Here is a 23,059-nt window from a genome sequence, read left to right as displayed (position 1 = left end):
AAACTGCATTTTTATGTAAAATTCACTTTATAAAAGACACAGATTTCTAACTTTCATTCATGTGTATAACATGGATAATTTTAAATGATTTAATGTAACTTTTATACCCATTTTTTGGAAAATGCAGTTTAAAAAAAAAAAAATCACTTTAACCACTAAATGGCTATAGATCTCCACTATGTGCTATTTGACTACCTGAAAGATATCTTTTCACAAGTTGGATTTAGTTGGATTCATATCTAAATATTATAAAATCACATTTATAACAAAAATAAAATATTTTTTGTCGAATTTTAGTATTTTTTTACTGAAAGAATCCCAGTTTTTCAATGATGTTACATTACGATGCATTGCAGACAGTAAGCGTGGTAAACCGCATGACTTCTGTAGATGGGGTTGGAGCAGGTCTGTCTGTGTGTGTGTGTGTGTGTGCGTGCTAAATTGTTTTGTCTCATCCTGTCATCTCTCTCTCACTCCCTCTCTCTCCCTCTTTGGTGGTTCTGCATTTTGCATGATTTTTTTGAAATAATTATAAGAGAGCAGTTGTTTTATAACCTCACAAGTGTGTGTGAGTTTAGTGTGTTGAGACCGTGTGCTTTACCCGCCTAATTTTTTTACTGCTTTCTCCTTCAGAAAAGTATCACTTTTATCACTTTTACACTTTAATAAGAAGCTATTTTATATTGCTCTTCATTGCAGAGAAACACTCGCTGTATTACATTTACGTGGGTTTGTCCAAACCTGTCAATCTGCCGGGCATCTATCAGTTCAGTGCTATGGGTCTGCTAGATGACAGACAGATCGACTCTTACAATAGTGAGGAACAGAAGAAGATTCCCAGACAGCAGTGGATGAAAGACAAAATGACGGATGAGGATTACTGGGAAAAAGGCACCCAGTCCAGAAAGAGCAAAGAACAGTGGTTTAATGTGAATGTGATCTTTCTGATTAAACACATGAATCAAAGTGAATCAGGTGAGGAACATACAGTTTAAAGGGGACATTTGATGCTAAATTCACTTTTGTTGTTTGCATAAATGTATCTTAGCAGTGTTTGGACACAACCAACCTACAATGAAAAAAATCCATTCACTCCTTTTATTTTAATCCCCCAAAAACCTAAACTGTCTCAATTACGTAAACTGTCTCAATTACCAAGACATTTTGATGTTCTATGATGTCAACAATGTATCGTAAAGGGAGTCGCGCACCAGACGAGAAGCGCAGCGCCACACCCCGTTGTGCCTTGTCTTCAAAATTTGAACATATTGTTTTCTACGAGTGTATGCACACTGGTGGCACCATTCGGCTTCTGTCCGCGGCACCCAGCTACAACTCAGGATGCTGTTCAAATTCCTGCCGTGCCACAGAGCGCCATCTGCATAGTTTTATATTAACCCTTATGGGTTGTTGGGGACGTTTTCGTCCACTAGTGGGTAAAGTTGAGTCTTATTTTGGCCACAACTTTCTCTATGTTTTAGCTAATGGAATGATTTTTGGTGACAAACCTTATTTTGACCCATATTTTGGGAAAATGCTTTGAAATTTTTCAAAAACGCAACGGTATACTATGGGCAAATTCACTACCCTTTCCTTATGCTAGTGGATGAAAACATCAACTAAATTAAACTGGTGTAAAAATGTATCAGATAAATATTTTTTTTAATTTTTTTTGGCATAAATCTATTAATCAATCTCAGTCCTGATCAAAAGTAGTCCCTACCAAATGTTAAAAAAAAATCCAAGATTTTAACTCTTTAATTACCAAGTTCATAAATGATGTCACTGATTTGGGAAAAAAACACACACAAAAATTACTTATTTTCAATATAAAAAGTGATTGTGGATATTTTTTTTACCTTTTATCACAGTCTTGGGCATGTCAAAGATTAGTAACAAGATTGGCTTTGATGCATTGTTAGTTTTTGTGCAGCATTACATTTAAATTTTTTCTCCCTCATTTGTTGTTGGTGGCTGTTTTTGCCCCATTGACTTCCATTATAATCATAATCATGCATTCTTGATTGTTTTTGGTTTTCCCTTTTGGGAAGAGGTAAAATTTGTTATTTTTACAGTTGATCACTAGGTGGGACCATTAACCCTTTAGATAGGCGTGTGCAAAAAAAAGGCTTAGTTTCTGGCTTGTATATGGAGTTATATGGAGTATAATAGCAAATTATAGTGTGTGTGTGTGTGTGTGTGTGAGAGAGAGAGAGAGAGAGAGAGAGAGAGAGAGAGAGAAAGAGAAAGAGTGTGAGAGATACCTTTGTGCACTTACCTTGATGTATCTGAAAAAAATAAAAATATGCACCTCATGCTCTCAGAACTACATGGAGTAAACAATAAAAAAAGTGTGTTTATGCACCTGCTGCCTTTTGATGGTGAAAAGTACGGATGGCCTATGTGAGAAATGCTCGTGTTTTTTTTTTAAGGTAAAGCCAGTTTAAAACCTTAAAATCCTGTAAAACAATCTACTTTGCATCAAATTTATGAACATAATGTATTATGAACTAAAATGCAATACCAACTTCAAATAAGCTGCAGCTTGCTGGAGGGGTAAAGCTGTATAATCATTTCTAAAACTTCAGTAGCTGGCGACTCACTCTCATCACGCAGTGAAGACTGACTTTTTTCACGCAGCGAACGACTCCCTTTCCTCAGCTGGCGACTCCCTTTCCTCACGCAGCGGACAACTCCCTTTCCTCAGCTGGTGACTCACTTTCCTAACACAGCGAACAACTCACTTTCCTCAGCTGGCGACTTACTTTCCACACACAGCGAACGACTCACTTTCCTCACGCAGCGAACATCTCACTCTCCTCAGCTGGCGATTCACTTTCCTCACGCAGCGAATTACTCACTTTTCTCAACCGGTGACTCACTTTCCTCACGCAGCGAACAACTCACTCTCCTCACGCAGCGAACATCTCACTCTCCTCAGCTGGCGGCTCACTTTCCTCAGCTGGCGGCTCACTTTCCTCACGCAGCGAACAACTCACTCTCCTCACGCAGTGAACATCTCACTCTCCTCAGCTGGCGGCTCACTTTCCTCAGCTGGTGGCTCACTTTCCTCACGCAGCGAACGACTCACTTTTCGCAACCGGTGACTCACTTTCCTCATGCAGCAAACAACTCCCTTTCCTCACGCAACGGACCACTGACTCTCCTCAGCTGGCGACTCACTTTCCTCAGCTGGCGACTCACTTTCCTCACACAGCGAACGACTCACTTTTCTCAACCGGTGACTCACTTTCCTCACACAGCGAACGACTCACTTTTCTCAACCGGTGACTCACTTTCCTCATTCAGCAAACGACTCACTTTCCTCACGCAGCGGAACACTGACTCTCCTCAGCTGGTGACTCACTTTTCTCAACCGGTGACTCACTTTCCTCATTCAGCAAACGACTCACTTTCCTCATGCAGCGGACCACTGACTCTCCTCAGCTGGTGACTCACTTTCCTCACACAGCGGACCACTGACTCTCCTCAGCTGGCGACTCACTTTTCTCAACCGGTGACTCACTTTCCTCATTCAGCAAACGACTCACTTTCCTCATGCAGCGGACCACTGACTCTCCTCAGCTGGTGACTCACTTTCCTCACACAGCGGACCACTGACTCTCCTCAGCTGGCGACTCACTTTTCTCAACCGGTGACTCACTTTTCTCATTCAGCTAACGACTCACTTTCCTCACGCAGCGGACCACTGACTCTCCTCAGCTGGTGACTCACTTTTCTCAACCGGTGACTCACTTTCCTCATGCAGTGAACGACTCACTCTCCTCACGCAGCGAACATCTCACTCTCCTCAGCTGGCGGCTCACTTTCCTCAGCTGGCGGCTCACTTTCCTCACGCAGCGAACGACTCACTTTTCGCAACCGGTGACTCACTTTCCTCACGCAGCAAACAACTCACTTTCCTCACGCAACGGACCACTGACTCTCCTCAGCTGGCGACTCACTTTCCTCACACAGCGAACGACTCACTTTTCTCAACCGGTGACTCACTTTCCTCACACAGCGAATGACTCACTTTTCTCAACCGGTGACTCACTTTCCTCATTCAGCAAACGACTCACTTTCCTCATGCAGCGGACCACTGACTCTCCTCAGCTGGTGACTCACTTTCCTCACACAGCGGACCACTGACTCTCCTCAGCTGGCGACTCACTTTTCTCAACCGGTGACTCACTTTCCTCATTCAGCAAACGACTCACTTTCCTCACGCAGCGGACCACTGACTCTCCTCAGCTGGTGACTCACTTTCCTCACACAGCGGACCACTGACTCTCCTCAGCTGGCGACTCACTTTTCTCAACCGGTGACTCACTTTCCTCATTCAGCAAACGACTCACTTTCCTCATGCAGCGGACCACTGACTCTCCTCAGCTGGTGACTCACTTTCCTCACACAGCGGACCACTGACTCTCCTCAGATGGCGACTCACTTTTCTCAACCGGTGACTCACTTTCCTCATGCAGTGAACGACTCACTTTCCTCACGCAGCGAACCACTGACTCCCCTCAGCTGGCAACTCACTTTCCTCAGCTGGCGACTCACTTGCCTCACACAGCGAATGACTCACTTTCCTCACGCAGCGGACCACTGACTCAGCTGGCGACTCCCTTTCCTCACACAGCGGACCACTGACTCTCCTCAGCTGGCGACTCACTTTTCTCAACCGGTGACTCACTTTCCTCATGCATCGAACGACTCACTTTCCTCACGCAGCGGACCACTGACTCTCCTCTGCTGGTGACTCACTTTCCTCCCGCAGCGAATGACTCACTTTCCTCATGCAGCGACAACTCACTTTCCTCACGCAGCAGACCACTGACTCCCCTCAGCTGGCGACTCACTTTCCTCACACAGCGAATGACTCCCTTTTCTCAACCGGTGACTCACTTTCCTCATGCAGCGACAACTCACTTTCCTCACGCAGCGGACCACTGACTCCGCTCAGCTGGCGACTCACTTTTTATATATATAAAATATATCTATATAATATATCTGCTAAATGTATATATCTGTGTGTGTGTGTGTGTGTATATATATATATATATACACACACACACACACACACACACAAAATAAAAATCTGTAAATTCCATTACTATGCTGATAAAAATGAACCTGAGGGACACTTTTTTTTTCCTATGCATTCATAAATTTGCAATGGGCAATTATTTATAATTTTGTTGAAATATTTTAATCTCAGTCCTGATCAAAACCACCAAATGTTCAAAAAAAAATCCAAGATTTTAACTCTTTATTTACCAAGTTCATAAATGATGTCACTGATTTGGAAATAAAACGCACACACAATTACTTATTTTCAATATAAAAAGTGATTGTGGACTGGATATTTTTTTACCTTTTATCACAGTCTTGGGCATGTCAAAGATTAGTAACAAGATTGGCTTTGATGCATTGTTAGTTTTTGTGCAGCATTAGATTTAAATTTTTTCTCCCTCATTTGTTGTTGGTGGCTGTTTTTGCCCCATTGACTTCCATTATAATCATAATCATGCATTCTTGATTGTTTTTGGTTTTCCCTTTTGGGAAGAGGTAAAATTTGTTATTTTTACAGTTGATCACTAGGTGGGACCATTAACCCTTTAGATAGGCGTGTGCAAAAAAAGGCTTAGTTTCTGGCTTGTATATGGAGTTATATGGAGTATAACAGTTATTATTAACAATTATTTATAATTTTGTTGAAATATTTTAATGAAAGTAAAACATAAAAATAAAAAAATACATTGTAGCCCTAAATATTATTTTGGAGGCAATATAGAAGTCACTTTAATTCTAATATTCGGTCCCTACATGAAGAGCGTGAGGAAAGTGAGTCGCCAGCTGAGGAAAGTGAGTCACCAACCGCGGAAAGTGAGTTGTTCGCTGAGGAAAGTGAGTCGTTCGCTGAAGAAAGTGAGTCGTTCGCTGCTTGAAGAAAGTGAGTCACCAGCTGAGGAAAGTGAGTCGCCAGCCACGGAAAGTGAGTTGTTCGCTGAGGAAAGTGAGTCGTTCGCTGAAGAAAGTGAGTTTCCAGCTGAGTAAAGTGAGTCGTTCGCTGCGTGAGGAAAGTGAGTCGTTCGCTGCGTGAGGAAAGTAAATCGCCAGCTGAGTAAAGTGAGTCGTTCGCTGTGAGGAAAAGTGAGTCGTTTGCTGCGTGAGGAAAGTGAATCGCCAGCTGAGGAAAGAAGTGTCAGTTTACATATTCATACATTCATTTTGCCATTAATTTTAATAATCATCTAGTGAGATTTTTGAATGCATAAGCAGTCTGACAACAGCCGGTGCTCTACACAGAGTAAAGGTTGCACGATTACTGATTTCTACTAGTCGATTTTTTTATTTAAAAAAATACTTGAGTTACTCGACTACTTGTGGTTCATGCTACTGTAAATGACAAGACATTAATTGTTTTTATCAATAAACACTTATTAATTCATAGCCTTATTCAACAATTACATATATAAATTGTCAAAACTATTATGACATTACATATTTACATTTTTATGTAACAGCCAGTATTTGTATTTGTGTCTCTAACAATCACAACATTTTTCGTATCTGCATACGGATACAATGTCGTACAGTACTTGATAAGACCATTATTGCTTTTTTTTCATAGTTATCACTGAACAAGTATGTCGTGTTAAACTAAAATAATTATTAATTTCTAAAATAATATTTATCATGCAAGCAGAGATATGTCATGACAAACGTTTAGTGATCATGCAAGACTGAATCAATTCAATGTGCACATTTTCATTACATTAACTCTTTAAGCAAGTCATAATGTTTAGTGAACTTCACTAAACAAATGTGTGTGTGCCGCATAGACCAGCAAAATATAAAGATGCAAATATGTAGGGCAAATAGAAAATGTATCCATATCTTAAGTTAGCCTGCTCTTGAGAGAGAACTGGTTTTTGAGAGACTGTGACGCAGCACAGCTGTTTGATTGGTGAGCGCGCTGTGCTTAATCCATTCATTCGTATCATATCGTAGCCTAAGGTTTAAATCATTGCCTTTTAAACATACACAAATAAAAGAACGTGTTTGATGTATTATTATAGTTGATATTATTTTTGCCAAGCTCTGATTTTTGAGAGATGCACGGAGAGACAACAGCAATGCTGTGTTTGATTTGCGCTCTTTTCACTCAAAGTTTACATTGATTCACTTCACACTCGTAACTTTAGAGGTCTCTGTATAATATTGTGCTGATCCCCTGACTCACCTGTTATCTAGCAAACTCCGGACTGTGTCAGCTTTAGCCAAGTATTCAGGCAGAATTATTCCTTGTCTGTTATTCATTTTTGAAGCCATTATCAGTGCCATTAGGAATAAGGTATTCGGCTTCTGGCACACCCCTATTTTGGTCATTCTCACGAAACTGTTGAAACGAATTACAATTAAAATATTCTGAAAAAAGTAAATGGATATTCTTCTATAATTTTTCACATGACAGAAAAATGACAGACTGAATATTCATGTATAATAATAATGATACAATAGTGGAAATATAAAGTGTCCATGACTAATGTTCTCATCCTCCGCAATATTTTTTGAAGGTCATTTACGCACACAATTTAAAAAATATATATAAATCTTGATTTTAAATTAAGCAACACATGAGGCAGAACCTTCAAAATACCAACAAGGTAGGCAGATATCTTCATATTGTTCCAGTTAAAAGTTTAAAATTCTCTGGTCAGAACATGTACTCAACAAATTGATTATCATCACCGAAACGGGTAGTTTTCCACATTTAGAAAAATATTAGATTACAAATTTTCTATGACAATATACTTCATTAATGCCTGATTATATACACTGAGTAAAAAATTAGCTAAATCATCATGGCTTCTCTGTTGTTAGCAAAACATGCTAAGACACATCATCCTCCGCAACACCATTTTCACTCACCGCAACAATTTAAGGCCAGTTGCGGTAGAGAGAACCTTTTTTTCGGTAATGTGAATTTAATCATACAGACTATTTTTAAATGTATATAATGAGTTATTAAATTAAATATTATTTAATAACAAAACAAAAAAGCTTAAGCAAAGGCTAGGGTGACCAATTTCAGAGAAAACGTTTATACCAACCCACCAAATCCCAGGAAGGAGAGAGACATTATGGGTTAGAGGTTACAGCAGGAGTAGTTATCAAAAATTGTTGGGAAGCATACACAAATGTTGGTGCATCTATCATTATGAGGACTTTCTATAAGTGTAATGATTTTTATACTGAGCAACAGAAGTGTGTGTGTGTGTGTGTGTGTGTGTGTGCGCACTTTGGATGGGTTAAATGCAGAGCACAAATTCTGAGTATGGGTCACCATACTTGGCTGTATGTCATATTAGAATAATTTCTAAAGGATCATTTGACACTGAAACCTGGAGTAATGATGCTGAAAATTCAGCTTTGTCACCACAGAAATAAAATTCTGGTTTAAAGTATATTAAAAAGATAACAATCACTGTATCATAATATTACTGTTTTTACTGTAGTTCTGATCAAATAAATGCAGCCTTGATGAGCAGAAGAGGCTATTTTTTTATTATTGATGCTAAACTTTTGAATGACAGTGTATTTAAATATGAAAAAGCAGTTTTAAATTCTAATTCAAAAACAATTATTATAGAATGGTTAGGGTTAAATTGAAGGAGAACATCTTTATGTAAAAAAAGAAAAATATATTGTGAACCATCTTTTTAGGAATGAGCGATTTCAGAAAAACTTTAGATGTTCACACTTCGGTATACTCTTTACCAGAACCAACTCTTACAGTTGCCATAAAGAAAAAAAATCCACTTGAGTTATCAAAGACTACATTCCCACTGTCAATGACTATTAATTAATAATTATTACATAATTATATGATTATTGCATAAAATATAAAATAGAATAAGAAACATTATTTGTAATAATGTATTGTGAATAATTTTTAAATATTAAAACTAAAATTACAAAACTAATATTAATGTCTTCTTTGTTTTCTAACATTACACTATTAAGTATTTATTTTTGTGGAAACCACAGGGTGCCCTTTTAACTGCTTCTTTGCTCACAACAATATAATATTCTGTATTCACAAAACCTTTTTTCTTGCCACTAAGAGTTCTCCTTAACAGCAGTAAAAGTATTTAGGTACGAGTTTTCTCATAAAACCTATTCATAAAGCAGCTGTGACAGAATTTTACTAAGGAATGGGGAGAAATCTTAAGCTAAGAAAAAGAGTGAGGATGACCTTTTTGGTATGGATGATGTCAGCATGATTACTAACTACACCCACAGTGATTGGCTGATAAGGGATGGGTCTCTGTCAGTTATTTTATAATAGAAATATTGTAGAATGAGATATCATGTTGCCATAATCAAATAAAGATTTCAAAATAAAAATGTTGCAATATTCAAATAAAGTTTTTAAAATATAGGCTGCTAAGTGTCACTAATTAAACAAGCATATGTTCAGCTAATTGTTAGCCTCAACATGTCTGCATCTTATAAATAATTGTTATATGTATAAGCTGCCTTTTAATTAACAGACTAGAATTATTATGCCTGATATGACAGTAAGATTTAGTACAAAGGTAAAAGAAATCCAAACTGGATTGCTGTGGAAACAGCCATTTTAGGATTGTTTATGATTTGGTCTTTGTGATTTAGGTGTCCTCTTGACTACCACTAACTTTTCACAGATTTAAGAGCTGATTTTTACATAAAAACACTTTGTGAAGTACTCGAAGAACTAAAATTTAGGAGTCCTAAAGATGTGGAGTTAGGAGCAACATTTAGTTACACTTAAAATATTTTGTGAATATGGCCCCTGGTGTTTTTACCCTATCTTATCTAGTTTTGAAGCACTGCAAAATAATTTATGCCAATATTATCTAATTTATTTTCTACATTATTATTTGTTTGACTATACCACATACTTAATATGCCTATTATCATTACCGAAATCATGAACCTCATTTTCGTAACCTATATATCATTACGTGTTCTTTTAATATATATAATATTTTATTAAAATGTTATTAATATTTTAATATTATTTAAGAAATTGAAAAATAGTAGTCTGCTTTTAAATGTATGTGCAGAATCTATACATTATGTTCTTTCAGGTTTGCCACATCATTTTGAAAATATTTCAGTTTTTAATGAAAAAAATAAATAAAAAATTGGCTGCAAAATGCAAAAGGTGTTGCAGTAATTAGAGAAATCATTGAAAATCACATAAAAATGTTATTATAAAAATATATTTTATTCCAGAGTTTCAAGTAACTGTGCATGACTGTTAATAAACCATTTTTAAAAATGTGAAAATGGATTATTTTGCCCCATGGCACTGGACTTTTCAGAGTGTTACGGTAATGATATTTTTAAGGACATGTTTTGGAAAATATGTTCAAAAAGTTCTTAAATTGTCAGTAAAACTTTTTTCAATTTATGGTCATCGACACTTCAGACATGGCTCTTAATGCTTAAAAAGAAAATTTGTTGATACAAACATTTTTTAAAATGTCATATATGAAATCTTTGAAACTACGATTTCATGAGAATCACCCATTTACATATTTAAATTTTACATGCAACATAGATAAGGTCATAGAACGTAACCGCTACACGCAATATTGTAATCCTAAAATTCACGTCTTACTTGCAAACTCTTTGTATAAACGGATTATGGTTAAATGGTTAGTTCACCCTAATAGCAAAATTATGTCATTAATAACTTACCTTCATGTTGTTCCAAACCTGTAACCTGTAACCTGTTCTTTGGAACACAGTTTAAGATATTTTAGATTTAGTCCGAGAGCTCTCAGTCCCTCCATTGAAACTGTGTGAATGGTATAGTGTCTATGTCCAGAAAGGTAAGAAAAACATCATCAAAGTAGTCCATGTGACATCAGAGGGTCAGTTAGAATTTTTGAAGTATCGAAAATACATTTTGGTCCAAAAATAGCAAAAACTATGACTTTATTCACCATTGTCTTCTCTTCCGTGTCTGTTGTGAGAGAGAGTTCAAAACAAAGCAGTTTGTGATATCGGGTTCATGAACGAATCATTCGATGTAACCGGATCTTTTTGAACCAGTTCACCAAATTGAACTGAATCTTTTTAAACGGTTTGCGTCTCCAATACGCATTAATCCACAAATGACTTAAGCTGTTAACTTTTTAATGTGGCTGACACTCCCTCTGAGTTAAAACAAACCAATATCCCGGAGTAATTCATGCACTCAAACAGTACACTGACTGAACTGATGTGAAGAGAGAACTGAAGATGAACACCGAGCCGAGCCAGATAACGAACAAAGGATTGGCTCGTTCACGATAACAATGACGGACCAACATTAACTGGGCGCCGCTTGATGCAACTCTAAAACGAAAGGACATACGGTGTACAAAAGAACATATTTTGAACAAACATATTTCAACTCTTATGGTAAATATTATATATTGTAAGTTAATCTCTCCAGTAGGTGCTGTTCTATGTCAGGCAGAAAAAATAGGCGACGTCTGACCTAAGGCAACAATAAGACCAGGCGGAAAAATTTAACTGACTAACTTGCAGCCACCTATGTTGTACAAAAGCGCATATTGTGAATAAACTTCATTTAAATCATATTGTGAATTGATACACATAGAACTACACTTACCAGAGCGATCACAATGAAGGAATAAACAGAGGCCGCTTAAGGAAACTCGAAAATGAAACAGGAGAAATTAAAATGGCGTTGTTTATAAAAAAGCGATCGAACTGCGCATGCTCATCAGCCTTTGTGGGCAATACTAATAACCAACTTAAAGTTGTTAGTTGTTCTAACTTGAAATATGAATTCGGTCAAATAAATTGATCTAAATTTCTATTTAACTTACTTTTCTGTGTTATCTCAACTTTTTTAATGTTAAATTCAATAGTTGAATTAACTTTAAAAACTCAAGTTTGTAATACAAACTGTAAGTTGGATTTTTTACAGTGTAAGACTTGCACAGTACTGTACTTTACAAATGACATTCTTGCTACTTTATAAAGAATGAGCATACAGTAATTCACAGAACTGACAGAGATACAGTAGTAATGAAATACATTAATTAGGCTTAGAGTAAGGGAAGCTTGGGAAATAAAAGCATCCAAGGAGTGTGTGAAAAATATGGATTTATTTTAAATATTTTGTAATGTTCTTTAATGTTATCCATAGTTTTTTGTGGCTTTTTTATTTTTTTTTATTTATAAGTATCAATTCAGGCACCGTCTAGGCACCGGTACCATTTTAGAAGTATCAAAATGGCACCAGTATCATAAAAAAAAACTATCGATACCCAACCCTATTTGTGCTTACAGAAGATTCGTAAAGTTGCAAAGATTAAAGTCTCAAACTCAAAGAGATATTCTTTAAAATAAAAAAAAAATTAAGACTTATCCACACCCCCCTAGAACGCCTCACAAGCAAGTGACTAAAACTGTAATTCATCGACCGATCGCTTGAGGCTGGCTGCAGAAGGCCCATGTTAAAAATGCCCAACTTTACAGCAGGAATAAACATGTTTACAGCGTAGTGCGAAAATGATTTTGGTCTATATAGCAAATGTTGCCCTTCATGACAACTGTGAGGGGGTGACTTTTTTTATAACTCATCCGTTTAAATAATATTAAGACTTAAAGCTCGGCATAATTAAGGGCATGGCCACTTGAGTGACAGGTGGATTGCCGCTACTGACACTGCCGTTGAGCGTGTGGGGATGGCTTCAGCAACCAGCTCCCGCCTTTTTGCCCATTTACGATTTTGTGTAACTTTGATACTCGCTGTAGTATTGTTGTAGCCACCATATAGTGGAGCACAGTGTGTTTCTTTGAGAAAGCCAAACTACTTTGTTCTTCCAAAAGAGGACACGACTAGAAATCAGTGGTTAAGTTATATTTACTGTATTTAAAACTGTTCCAGAACAGTCCAACATTTTATGGAAAATAATGTTTAACATTTACATTTATTTATTTAGCAGACGCTTTTATCCAAAGCGACTAACAGATGAGGACAGTGGAAGCAATCAAAAACAACAAAAAGAGCAATGATATATAAGTGCTATAACAAATCTCAGTTAGGTTAACACAGTACACGTAGCATGGGATTTTAAATAATATAATAAATAAAAAGAAAACAGATAGAATAAAAGAATAGAGCAAGCTAGTTAGAGGTCTTTACACATACACACACATACATATACAATTGCATAATAAATGAAAAGAAAATAGAATACAAAAAGTTTAGAAAGGTAGTTAGATTTCTTAAAGAATAGAATTAGAATAGTGAGTGTTAAAGTTAGAGGGTCAAATAAAGATGGAAGAGATGTGTTTTAAGCCGATTCTTGAAGACGGATAAGGACTCAGCTGCTCGGATTGAGTTGGGGAGGTCATTCCACCAGAAGGGAATATTTAATTTAAAAGTCCGTAAAAGTGACTTTGTGCTTCTTTGGTATGGCACAATCAAGCGACGTTCACTTGCAGAACGCAAGCTTCTAGAGTGCACATAAGTCTGAAGTAACAAATTTAGGTAAATGGGTGCAGAGCCAGTGGTAGTTTTGTAGGCAAACATCAATGCCTTGAATTATATGCGAGCAGCTATTGGAAGCCAGTGCAAACTGATAAACAGAGGTGTGACATGTATTCTTTTTGGCTCATTAAAAATTAATCTTGCTGCCGCGTTCTGGATTAATTGTAAAGGTTTGATAGAATTGGCTGGAAGACCTGTCAAGAGAGCATTGCAATAGTCCAGCCTGGACAGAAAAAGAGCTTGAACAACCAGTTGTGCAGCATGTTCCCAAAGAAAGGGCCTGATCTTCTTGATGTTGTTTTTGAACCTTAAACTGCATAAACACATTGCATTACACCAAATACACAAAATAATGTTATTTTCAGCAACGTCATATGACCCCTTTAATTAGATAGAGACGGAGCGCATTTAGGCACTGGACAGGAAGCAATCCAACCCACTCCATTGACTTTGTATTGCAGAAAGCTGCCTCCTTGTCATTTCTGACTTATAACAAAAAAAACAGAACAAAGTCTGAAAGCTGCTGTGTGACAAGGTGTACAGTAAACAAGCTAAAATACCCAGAACTATGTTTTTGTAAGCTACCAAACCCTGAAATCCAGTTTTAAGGAGACAAAAAATGGATACAGGCAATGAGATGTGAAACATTAGCAGGAAAAATGGGTAAATTGTGGGGCCTTGACACTTAGTATGATTTAGTATGAGTAAAATTGAGTCTCTCAATATATCTACTCCTCTCAGGTTCACATAGGGTGGTGAAATAATTAGGGCTGTCAATATTAATGCATTAAGCATGCAATTAATTTTTCAATCTTTAACAAGTTAAAATAATTTAACGCAAAAAATACTGAAGCACAATTTCTATTTTAACCCTTTAACACAATTTTGCTGCTCTGCTTGTGATCAGATAATTTTAAGCTGCTAAACTCTAGTAAAAGTTTTCAATCCAATGATCCAGCAAGCGAATGTGTTTAAACAATCCGTCCAGAATAGCACTAATATAAATGAAACCAGGATGATTTCATCAGAGATTGCAGAGAGAATGGAGACTCGCGTCACATTTTCAGTGAATTATTCCAGTGTTTCGCATTAAAACACAAGCTCTTGTCATATTCTGTGATTGTCTCTGAAGAGCGCGACCTTTCACTCGTTACACGCACTGTCTGAAGTACAGACTGAACGGCTTTTCAACACATCCAACGCTGTATAGCCAGATGAGAGCCTACTGAAAAACCAGTGTCTCGCTAGTAAAGTTTGATGGATGAAGACTTCAATCAAAGTAAAGACGATTGCAGTGGTGTACAGGATTCATACAGTAAGCATGCGCGATTCCGTTATAATCTTTTTTGATCTGTCATGTGTTAAGTTATACCAAAAAGTATATAATACCCAAGATGTGTCACTCATATAGTTTTGAATGGGGAGAAATGCAAGCCACACTCCATTTAGAAAACAGATTCATTAGTGTTTTCATGAAATAAATGTAAATCTGGACAGTTTTAAGTCCTGCAGTTCACGTGTAGTAATAAGGATGCAGCAGCATGCACACGGGCTGATCCCAAGAGGGTCTGGCTGCAGACTTGCACTTGCACTCTCAGACTTGCATTCTCAGACTTGCACTCTCAGACACTTGCACTTCCACTAGCGATTTTTTTTTGTTTGTTTTTTTTTAATTTATTTTTTACTTTTTGTTTGAATTTCCCAACATTTTATAACAGTAGCCATGTGGCGAAGACAAGAAAAAAATAAACTAAATTACAAAATTTCAATGTCACTTGCAATCGCTACTTGCACTCTCTGGTACCTGTGACACTTGCAATCGACACAAATCGTGCATGTTGCCAATGGAGACAAGATTAAACGCAACGCGCAAAGTTTCACGTTAAGCATTTTTCCATATAGAATAAACTGTCTACAACTCGTTTATATCACTTTGTCCATTAAGCTACACTATGTGTTTTATTTATAATGATTTTCTGTAGGAGGAAAACGTTATGTACAATTTAACGCATTGCGTTTTGTACTCGTCTGCTTGCCTGTACGGAGCTGATCCTTTTAAAATCACTTAATGCATTTCATAATGCACGTTCATATCTGCTGGTCTGTATATACTTTGAGTCAACAACAAGACATATAGGCTATGCCTACTGAATTGTCTTTATCATCTTAGTCTGTTATTAGGCCACATTAAGTGTTCGCATTGTGTTCATAGCCATCTGCTTGCCTTGTTGTACATTAAATAATAACTATATATATCGAATTTTGTCTTTTAATTGAACTTAACGTATCCTAATACATTATGCCATATTAAGTGATTGTTTTTTTTCTACAGGAGGAAAACGCTTAACGAAAGACTTTGTGCATTGCGTTCATATTCTGCTGTTCTGTGGCTACGGATTTGCCGGTCTTGTCTTTTTCTTGCAGGACCCTGTACATTATAGTAATAGGCCTACTAATTTAGTTTTAATCGTTTAATCACCGCCACAGCGTCTTGTCTCCATTGGCAACATGCACAATCTGTGTTGATTGCAAGTGACGTCGCAGGTAGCGGAGAGTGCAAGCAGCGATTGCAAGTGACATTGTAATTTAGTTTCTTTTTTCTTGTCTTCACCACCTGGCTACTGTTGTAAAATTTTGAAAGATTCAAACAAAAAGTTATCAATAAATAGAATAAAAATAAAAAAAGACTGCAAGTGACGTCGCTAGCGGAAGCACAAGTGTCTGAGAGTGCAAGTCTGAGAGTGCAAGTGCAAGTCTGCAGCCAGACCCTTCTCGCTGATCTAGCCTGAACAATAAGCTTTTTATAAGGCTATTTGAGCAAAAGTAACAACATTTATGACACAGCTGCTTTCAGATTTAGTTGATGATTTCAAATATGAAATTACATTTTAAGCATAGTAAACAGATTTGGAGAATTTAATGTTTCCCCATACAAAGAGACAGGAGTTGCACTTGGATGCCTGAGAGGCATTTCAAAGATGGCCGCCGAGTGACATGACTTGTCTTAAAGAGACTTTGGTTATACTGAATGGATCTGTTTACTGTAGTAGATATATGCAGTCAGTCGTCGGTTGGTTTAGGTTTTTTTTTTTTTTGGCATCTCCATGTGGTCCTGTTCAGTTTCGCAACTTGACTTCTCTAAAATGTAAAAAAGCTATTTGGGTCATTCCTGGTATGCGGTAACATTTTGGCTTAATAAGTTTTGGAAAAGAAGTTGCATGATTTTTTATGTTTTTTTCATTATACCAAAATAGTGATAGGTTTAACTATTAGGAATGGATATTGGTCAAGCTTGGAGACTCAAAAAATAATAATTATGGGTAGATTGTTCAGACACTGGCCATGAAAATATTCCACCCTGTTAGGGACATAAAGATAGTTATTACAACATGTTAATAATGTAAATGTTAAACAATAATGATTTTTTTCTGGGATAGTATTTGTCCCTTATGCCATCTTATTATTTTTAACGCAATAAACAATAACAAAACAATTACTGATGAATAGTATATGTCTTAATAATTAAGAACAGGTACTTTTGTGCCAATTTTTGCCAATAGGGTTGTAAATAATAGTAAAAAATTGCTCAAAAACATATATATGCTTTTAGTGCTCCTTACCTTACAAAATAAGACAAAAGTATGCCAAACATTTAACGTTGCTAAGAATTATTATTTAAAAGTACTTGTCTAACAGGGTGGAAAGGAGCATAACAGGGTGGAACACCAGGTTCATTAACGGTGGACAAGCTTTCCGCCATTTTCCTGCATGGTTTCCCATCTGTAATGTGTGAAATTGCACTTTATAATATTGTTTCAAAATTATACCAAAAATAATAATCCAGATTTCCTTTGGGGGAGGGAAACAAAAAAATGCTATGTGGTTCCTTATCACAATCAATCATGGTGGCAAAATGATTATCTGTTCAGATGAATATATATATATATATATATATATATATATATATATATATATACACGTATATAGAAATTGATTTGCTATATACACTAAATACTATTCATTCTATTAGAATTTCCACCTAACAGGGTGGAAAATTTTGAGATAAATTAGCCATAGCTCATTGAGTGATCAACATTTAGCAAGCTAACCTTCTACAGATTAACAGTACTTTTATAACTATGTCAGATTTGTTTTAATTTTTTTTTTTGATAGGACAAACATTCTTCATAATCCAGCCTAACAGGGTGGAACTTTAAGGGTGGGACAAGCAGAATAACATTCCAAAAACTAAAAACAAATTTAGGAGGCAGAGTTGAAGCTTACCTCAGTTTGTACAGATGAATTCCAGTGGGAAAAATAAATTGTCACTTCTATAAAATGGTCTCATGAGCCCCTTTCACACTGCCATTCCGGCAAATACACGGGTAAAGTGTTCCGGCAATTGTTCCCGGGTCGCTAGATTTTGCACTTTCACACTGCCAGTGATTACCCAGAATATGTGCGTGCTTTCACACACAACCCGTAAAGATCCCGTAACGACACGTGACATCAGGGCATGACGTGTAATGTATGAGTCGAAAACGTTAGGCATGTTATATTTTCACTGAAGCAAGCGAGCAATCTCTGCGTCAGCGCGGAAAGTGAGGAGCTAACTGATCTCTGCTTCATTACAGTTTGCACATATGTTTTCGTCGCGAACGTTGATCTTCCTTCAAAACAGCCGGTAAAAGAGTCACGCGATAACGTGCGTCATCACTTCGACACGGCATTAGATCTGGCTTTTGTTCACACAGCGCTCGTCCCGGGTTGAACCCGGCAATGTTACTAGGTCCCCGACCCGGGTTCAATGCCGGAATCAATCCCGGGACGTGGTTGCTTTCACACAGAAGGCGACCCGGCAATGTTCCGGAAATATTGCGGGTCCGACGTGCAGTGTGAAAGGGGCTAATGAAATTGCAATCGGTTTAGGAAGGCGACATAGCATGTACTTACAGGGTGGAAAATTACTTCAGGGACACGGTAATTGAAAAAAAAAAATGTAAAAAAAATAATAAATAAATAAATTCCCATGATTTATATGTATGATTAGAGGCAGTTTAGCCTATTTTGTAACATAATTAAAACTATTTTTTTTTTTTTTTTCATTTTATGGCTTATATTTCTTGTGGAAGTTGATTACTTTGCACTGAAGACATAATAAATTTGAATGCATATGTCAATGAAAAGGTGCCATGTCCTTTATAAGCCATATCTTATTAAATATGTGACTCATTTTAGAGAAAATATGATTAAATAAATCATTGGGACATAAAAGTCACCATATAACAGGAATGACCCACTTGCTGTTACACATGTGCCTTTATGGGCTCCTTATATCATTTGGTTCTTTGGTGTCCTTTTGGAGTTCCTAAGTTTTTGGAAAGTCATCTAAATTTATGTTGAAAAATCTTGCAGAAAATACAGATTTTTGAGAATCACCCTTCAACCTTTTGGTTTACTTTGCTGGATATAGCAAATGATGACAACATAATCATTCAAAACATGATAAATTGGCTATGCTTAATTTCATGTAGTGTGCGATTTAATCACAATTAACCACAGAAAACGGGTGTGATTAATTTGATAAAAAATTGTACTCTACTGACAGCCCTAGAAATAACCCTTTGATATGCTTAAAAATAATGACTGTTTCCCTCCAGTGGGCATAGGTTTCAGAGTAATATGACTCGTTGCGCTTTCCTGTTGTGTCCTTAAACACTTTTTGTCAACAGCTTATAAAAACGTAGTTCTGGAGTGTTTTTTTATTTTATTTTTTTACCGTTTTTAGCTTTTTTACTGAACACCTTGTCAAACAGCAGCTTTTAGACACACTCAAAAAAATGATTTTTCAGTTTTGTTCACTTTACCTGAACAATTCATGTTGAATTAATGCCATTTTGGCTATTTTTCAGTTCAACATGATTGTCATGTTAAACTGACTTAAAACTGTCACTTGTTGGTTTAACATAAAGTTTTCATTTTGAAAGAAAGTACCTTTTCAATCAAGTACCTCAAAATAAGTTTTACACTTCCCATCATGCTTGCAACGGGACTGGATATGGGGAGAGAAAATGTTGAAATAAAGTGTTATTTTATGCAGTTTTTAGTAAAATGTGATAAGGAGACTTTTTCATGTCTAATGCTCTATTATGTGGGCATTTTAAAAGACTTTATATTGGTGTATTTGGTGCGAGTTACCATTGTGATGAAGTGTGGAGCTTGTGGTTGGGTTGAGGACCTGCCAAGTTAGCTAAAATTATAACGTTGGCAATTTTATCTAGTAGGCAGGACAAAAATGTATATTGTTGACATGGCTTTGTTAGATATTTTATACATGACACAATTAAATGTAGTTAACAGGGCATTATTTTTTCGAGTTGGCATGGCAAAATTAGACCTAGTTAACCTGAAAAGATTTTCTCTATTAGGGATGGCAAAACTTTATCTAGTAGGAATAACACTTTTTTTTAGAAGTCTTGACTAAATGAATTCATATCATGAAGCCTCTTTAAGAATTATTCCAAACTTGTGGAAAATGGGCATCCAATGTCCCCTTTAACCCGCATGCACATGCAATCGTTTTATTTTTGTTACTGATATTATTTCACAAATGTCATGTTTTCTGTACACTTCAGATCTTCATGTTCTTCAGTGGAGAACTGGTTGTGAAACTGAGCAACAGGAAAGTGAAGTGAATTTTTCCAAAGGTGTTTATGAGTTCAGCTATGACGGAGATGACTTTCTGTTGTTTGACGATGAAGAATCTCAGTGGGTCGCTTCAGTTGATACGGCAGCTCTACGATCCAAGAGGAAATGGAACAATTTGCCCAAACTAAACACGTACTTCAAAGGCTATCTGGAGAAAGAGTGTGTGGACTGGCTCAACAAATTCAGAGAATATGGAAATGAGGAGCTCAGAAATGCCTGTGAGTAAATGTCAAGTTATTGCACTTTATACAGTATAGATTGTGTCAAATCAGCTTTACAGTAATTAACAAGAAAAATAGTGGTTCAATGATGCAAACTAAATTAAAATTTGCTGAAAAGCAGACAATAGACAGTAGTAAACCGTAACTATTCAGTTGAAATCAGTTCATTTCAGCTTAATAGCTGTCCATTGGTTATAGAAGGAGTTGAATTAGACCTGTAAACAGGTTTCCTACGTGGTTTGGATAAGCATGAAATTTGATTCATGAAATTTGATTGAAGTAATTTCCAGGTCTGGAAATGTATGGAAACACAAACAAGCAGAGTATGGAAAACATTGCATGTCCTGACCTTTGTCCCGTAATTTATTTTAACAATATAAAATTAAGAAATTAATGAAAATAAATGTATCCAAAAAGAAGTGTGTTTTCATGGGAGCTGTTTAGTGATTCTTTAGTGATTGTTAGACATGGCAATGAATTCAAGGTGCACTTTTTCTTTATGTAAAAGTGCAGGTTTTAAGCATTTTGCGTTTCTTCTCAGGATATTCTTAGCACTGTATTACAGAGCCTCAAGGACCAAAAATATACAGACTTCTATGTGTGCATGAGAAACCATTCAACTTAGCATATAGGACAATGCACACCATCAGCCCATTTCATGCTTTAGGTTCTTGCCCCACAACAGAGTACACTTTATAGAGATCCAAGGCCTTGAAATATATCTTACTGCCCAAACGAAAGCCAAATTTTTTACACTTTTTTTTTGTAAGGGGTGCACAATAAATTGGCCACCATATCGATATCAGTCAATAAATGCTCATTTTTACTGCTATCATTATCAACCCGATAAGACAATTTTGCCGATAGCACAGTTAAGTTCACTTGTGCGTTTACCACATTTTGTGCAATTATACATTGTAATATTGTTTATTTTAGGTATATATGTCTGACTTGCATATACATTAAGACACTTTTATTCAAAGTGACTTTTAAATGTGGACAATAGAAAGAATCAGAGCAACAAAAGAGCATTTATTTATCTCATAGAGAATGTGTTTGGTAAAGCTTATAGTGCGTTAATAGAGTGCTTCAGTTTGACAGTGATCATCTTTAACTCAGTGCACGCAGCTCAAACAGCAGTGCACAACAGTGACATTGTTATTGAGATGAAACTGACTGATGATCTGATTCCTGTGTTTTCAGCTCCTCCAGATGTTCACATGTTTGCGAGGAAATCTACCAAAGACAAATCCAAGCTGAAGATCACCTGTTTGGCCACTGGCGTTTACCCCAGAGATGTGATGATGAACATAAGAAAATATCGCACATCTCTGCCTGAAAATGAGACTGAATCCTCGGGAATCAGACCAAACCATGACGGGACCTCCCAGATGAAGAAGAGTGTGGAGATCAGTAAGGATAAAGAAGCTGAATATGATTGTTTTGTGAACCACAGAACCTTCAAAGAACCAATCATCATCACATGGGGTAATTAAAGCAGTTACACAGAAGGAGATATGGGGATCTCTACTGCATAATTTATGGTAGTGTGGGACTGCGTTCACACTCTCCTATATTGTACTGGCTCAGGCTGCCCACTGCTCTGGGTGTGTGTTCACATCGTGTGTGTGTGTGTGTGTACTTGGATGGATTAAATGCAGAGCACAAATTCAGAGTATGGGATACCGGACTTGGTCACATGTCATGTCACTTTCCTTTCCCTTTCCTTTTCCAGAGACAGAAACATCATTTGATAATGGAATAATTTTTAAAACTGTGAACTTCCATGTCCCTCTTCATCTTTTTTTTTGGGCTTATATCATTAATTACTTAAATAATTGTTTTATCTTTTTGTGTTTGTATAGATGGGAAATGCCAGGATTGTCCATCAGCGGCTGTTGCAGTTTTTATTGGAGTTTTGATTTTTCTGACAGTTGTTGGTGTGGTTACAGTGGTTCACATCTTAATGAAGAAAGAGATAATTGGTGAGTTGTGACTGATTAATGAGGATCCACACATTGAACTTATTCTTGTTTTTAGTTTTGTGTAAAAGGGAAAAAAAAAGAGAAAGAAAAAATCTGTCACTCAAAAGTCAGATTTCTATGTCCACTGGAAAATGGTTTTAGACAGGCAAATAATGGCTATATTACATTTCAAATAATCTTTTGTTTTAATAATTGAGGATGTTATATTATAAAATAAAGGTGTTTCTGAGAGAAGATCGCAGTGGGTTGAACGTCATTAGATGAAAATGATTCTGTCCTAGTGCTTTTATGTAATTATTACAGCACATAATTATTACTGAAGTTTTTTCCAAGCACATTTTACCTATTCCAAACTACTTATATCCAAAAAATTTCCCTTAGGGAGTTTTCCCCCTCTGGTAAAATTGGCCCAAAAAGAGATTTAAGTAAAACCAAACAGTAAGGAATGAATGTAATAATCAGACATTTCTACATTAACTACTCATTAACTACTCAACACATACAATGAGCTTTCATTGTATGATGGTTGCATCCTTTTCATAGACATTGCAGAATGTTTTTACCAAAATATG

General features: G+C 36.6%; 1 protein-coding gene across 1 annotated transcript; it reads left to right on the top strand.

The window, feature by feature from the left end:
- The first annotated feature begins 332 nt into the window (after positions 1 to 332).
- On the top strand, positions 333 to 22,195 carry LOC113086687 (H-2 class I histocompatibility antigen, Q10 alpha chain-like). Its single transcript, XM_026255484.1, has 4 exons — positions 333 to 405; positions 634 to 975; positions 20,209 to 20,499; positions 21,706 to 22,195. Exons 1-4 carry the CDS (start codon positions 333 to 335, stop codon positions 21,996 to 21,998), a joined length of 999 nt encoding a protein of 332 aa, XP_026111269.1. The 3' UTR covers positions 21,999 to 22,195.
- The last annotated feature ends 864 nt before the right edge of the window (positions 22,196 to 23,059 follow it).

Source organism: Carassius auratus, unplaced genomic scaffold (genome assembly GCF_003368295.1).
Source record: "Carassius auratus strain Wakin unplaced genomic scaffold, ASM336829v1 scaf_tig00043880, whole genome shotgun sequence".
NCBI classification, from domain to species: domain Eukaryota; kingdom Metazoa; phylum Chordata; class Actinopteri; order Cypriniformes; family Cyprinidae; genus Carassius; species Carassius auratus.
This window is presented reverse-complemented; position numbering and strand designations above follow the sequence as displayed.

Coding starts and splice junctions, on each gene's coding strand:
- LOC113086687 (XM_026255484.1), top strand. CDS start 333: ATGTTACATTACGATGCATTGCAGACAGTAAGCGTGGTAAACCGCATG. Junction 976..20,208: donor CATGAATCAAAGTGAATCAG/GTGAGGAACATA, acceptor TGTACACTTCAG/ATCTTCATGTTCTTCAGTGG. Junction 20,500..21,705: donor TGAGGAGCTCAGAAATGCCT/GTGAGTAAATGT, acceptor CTGTGTTTTCAG/CTCCTCCAGATGTTCACATG.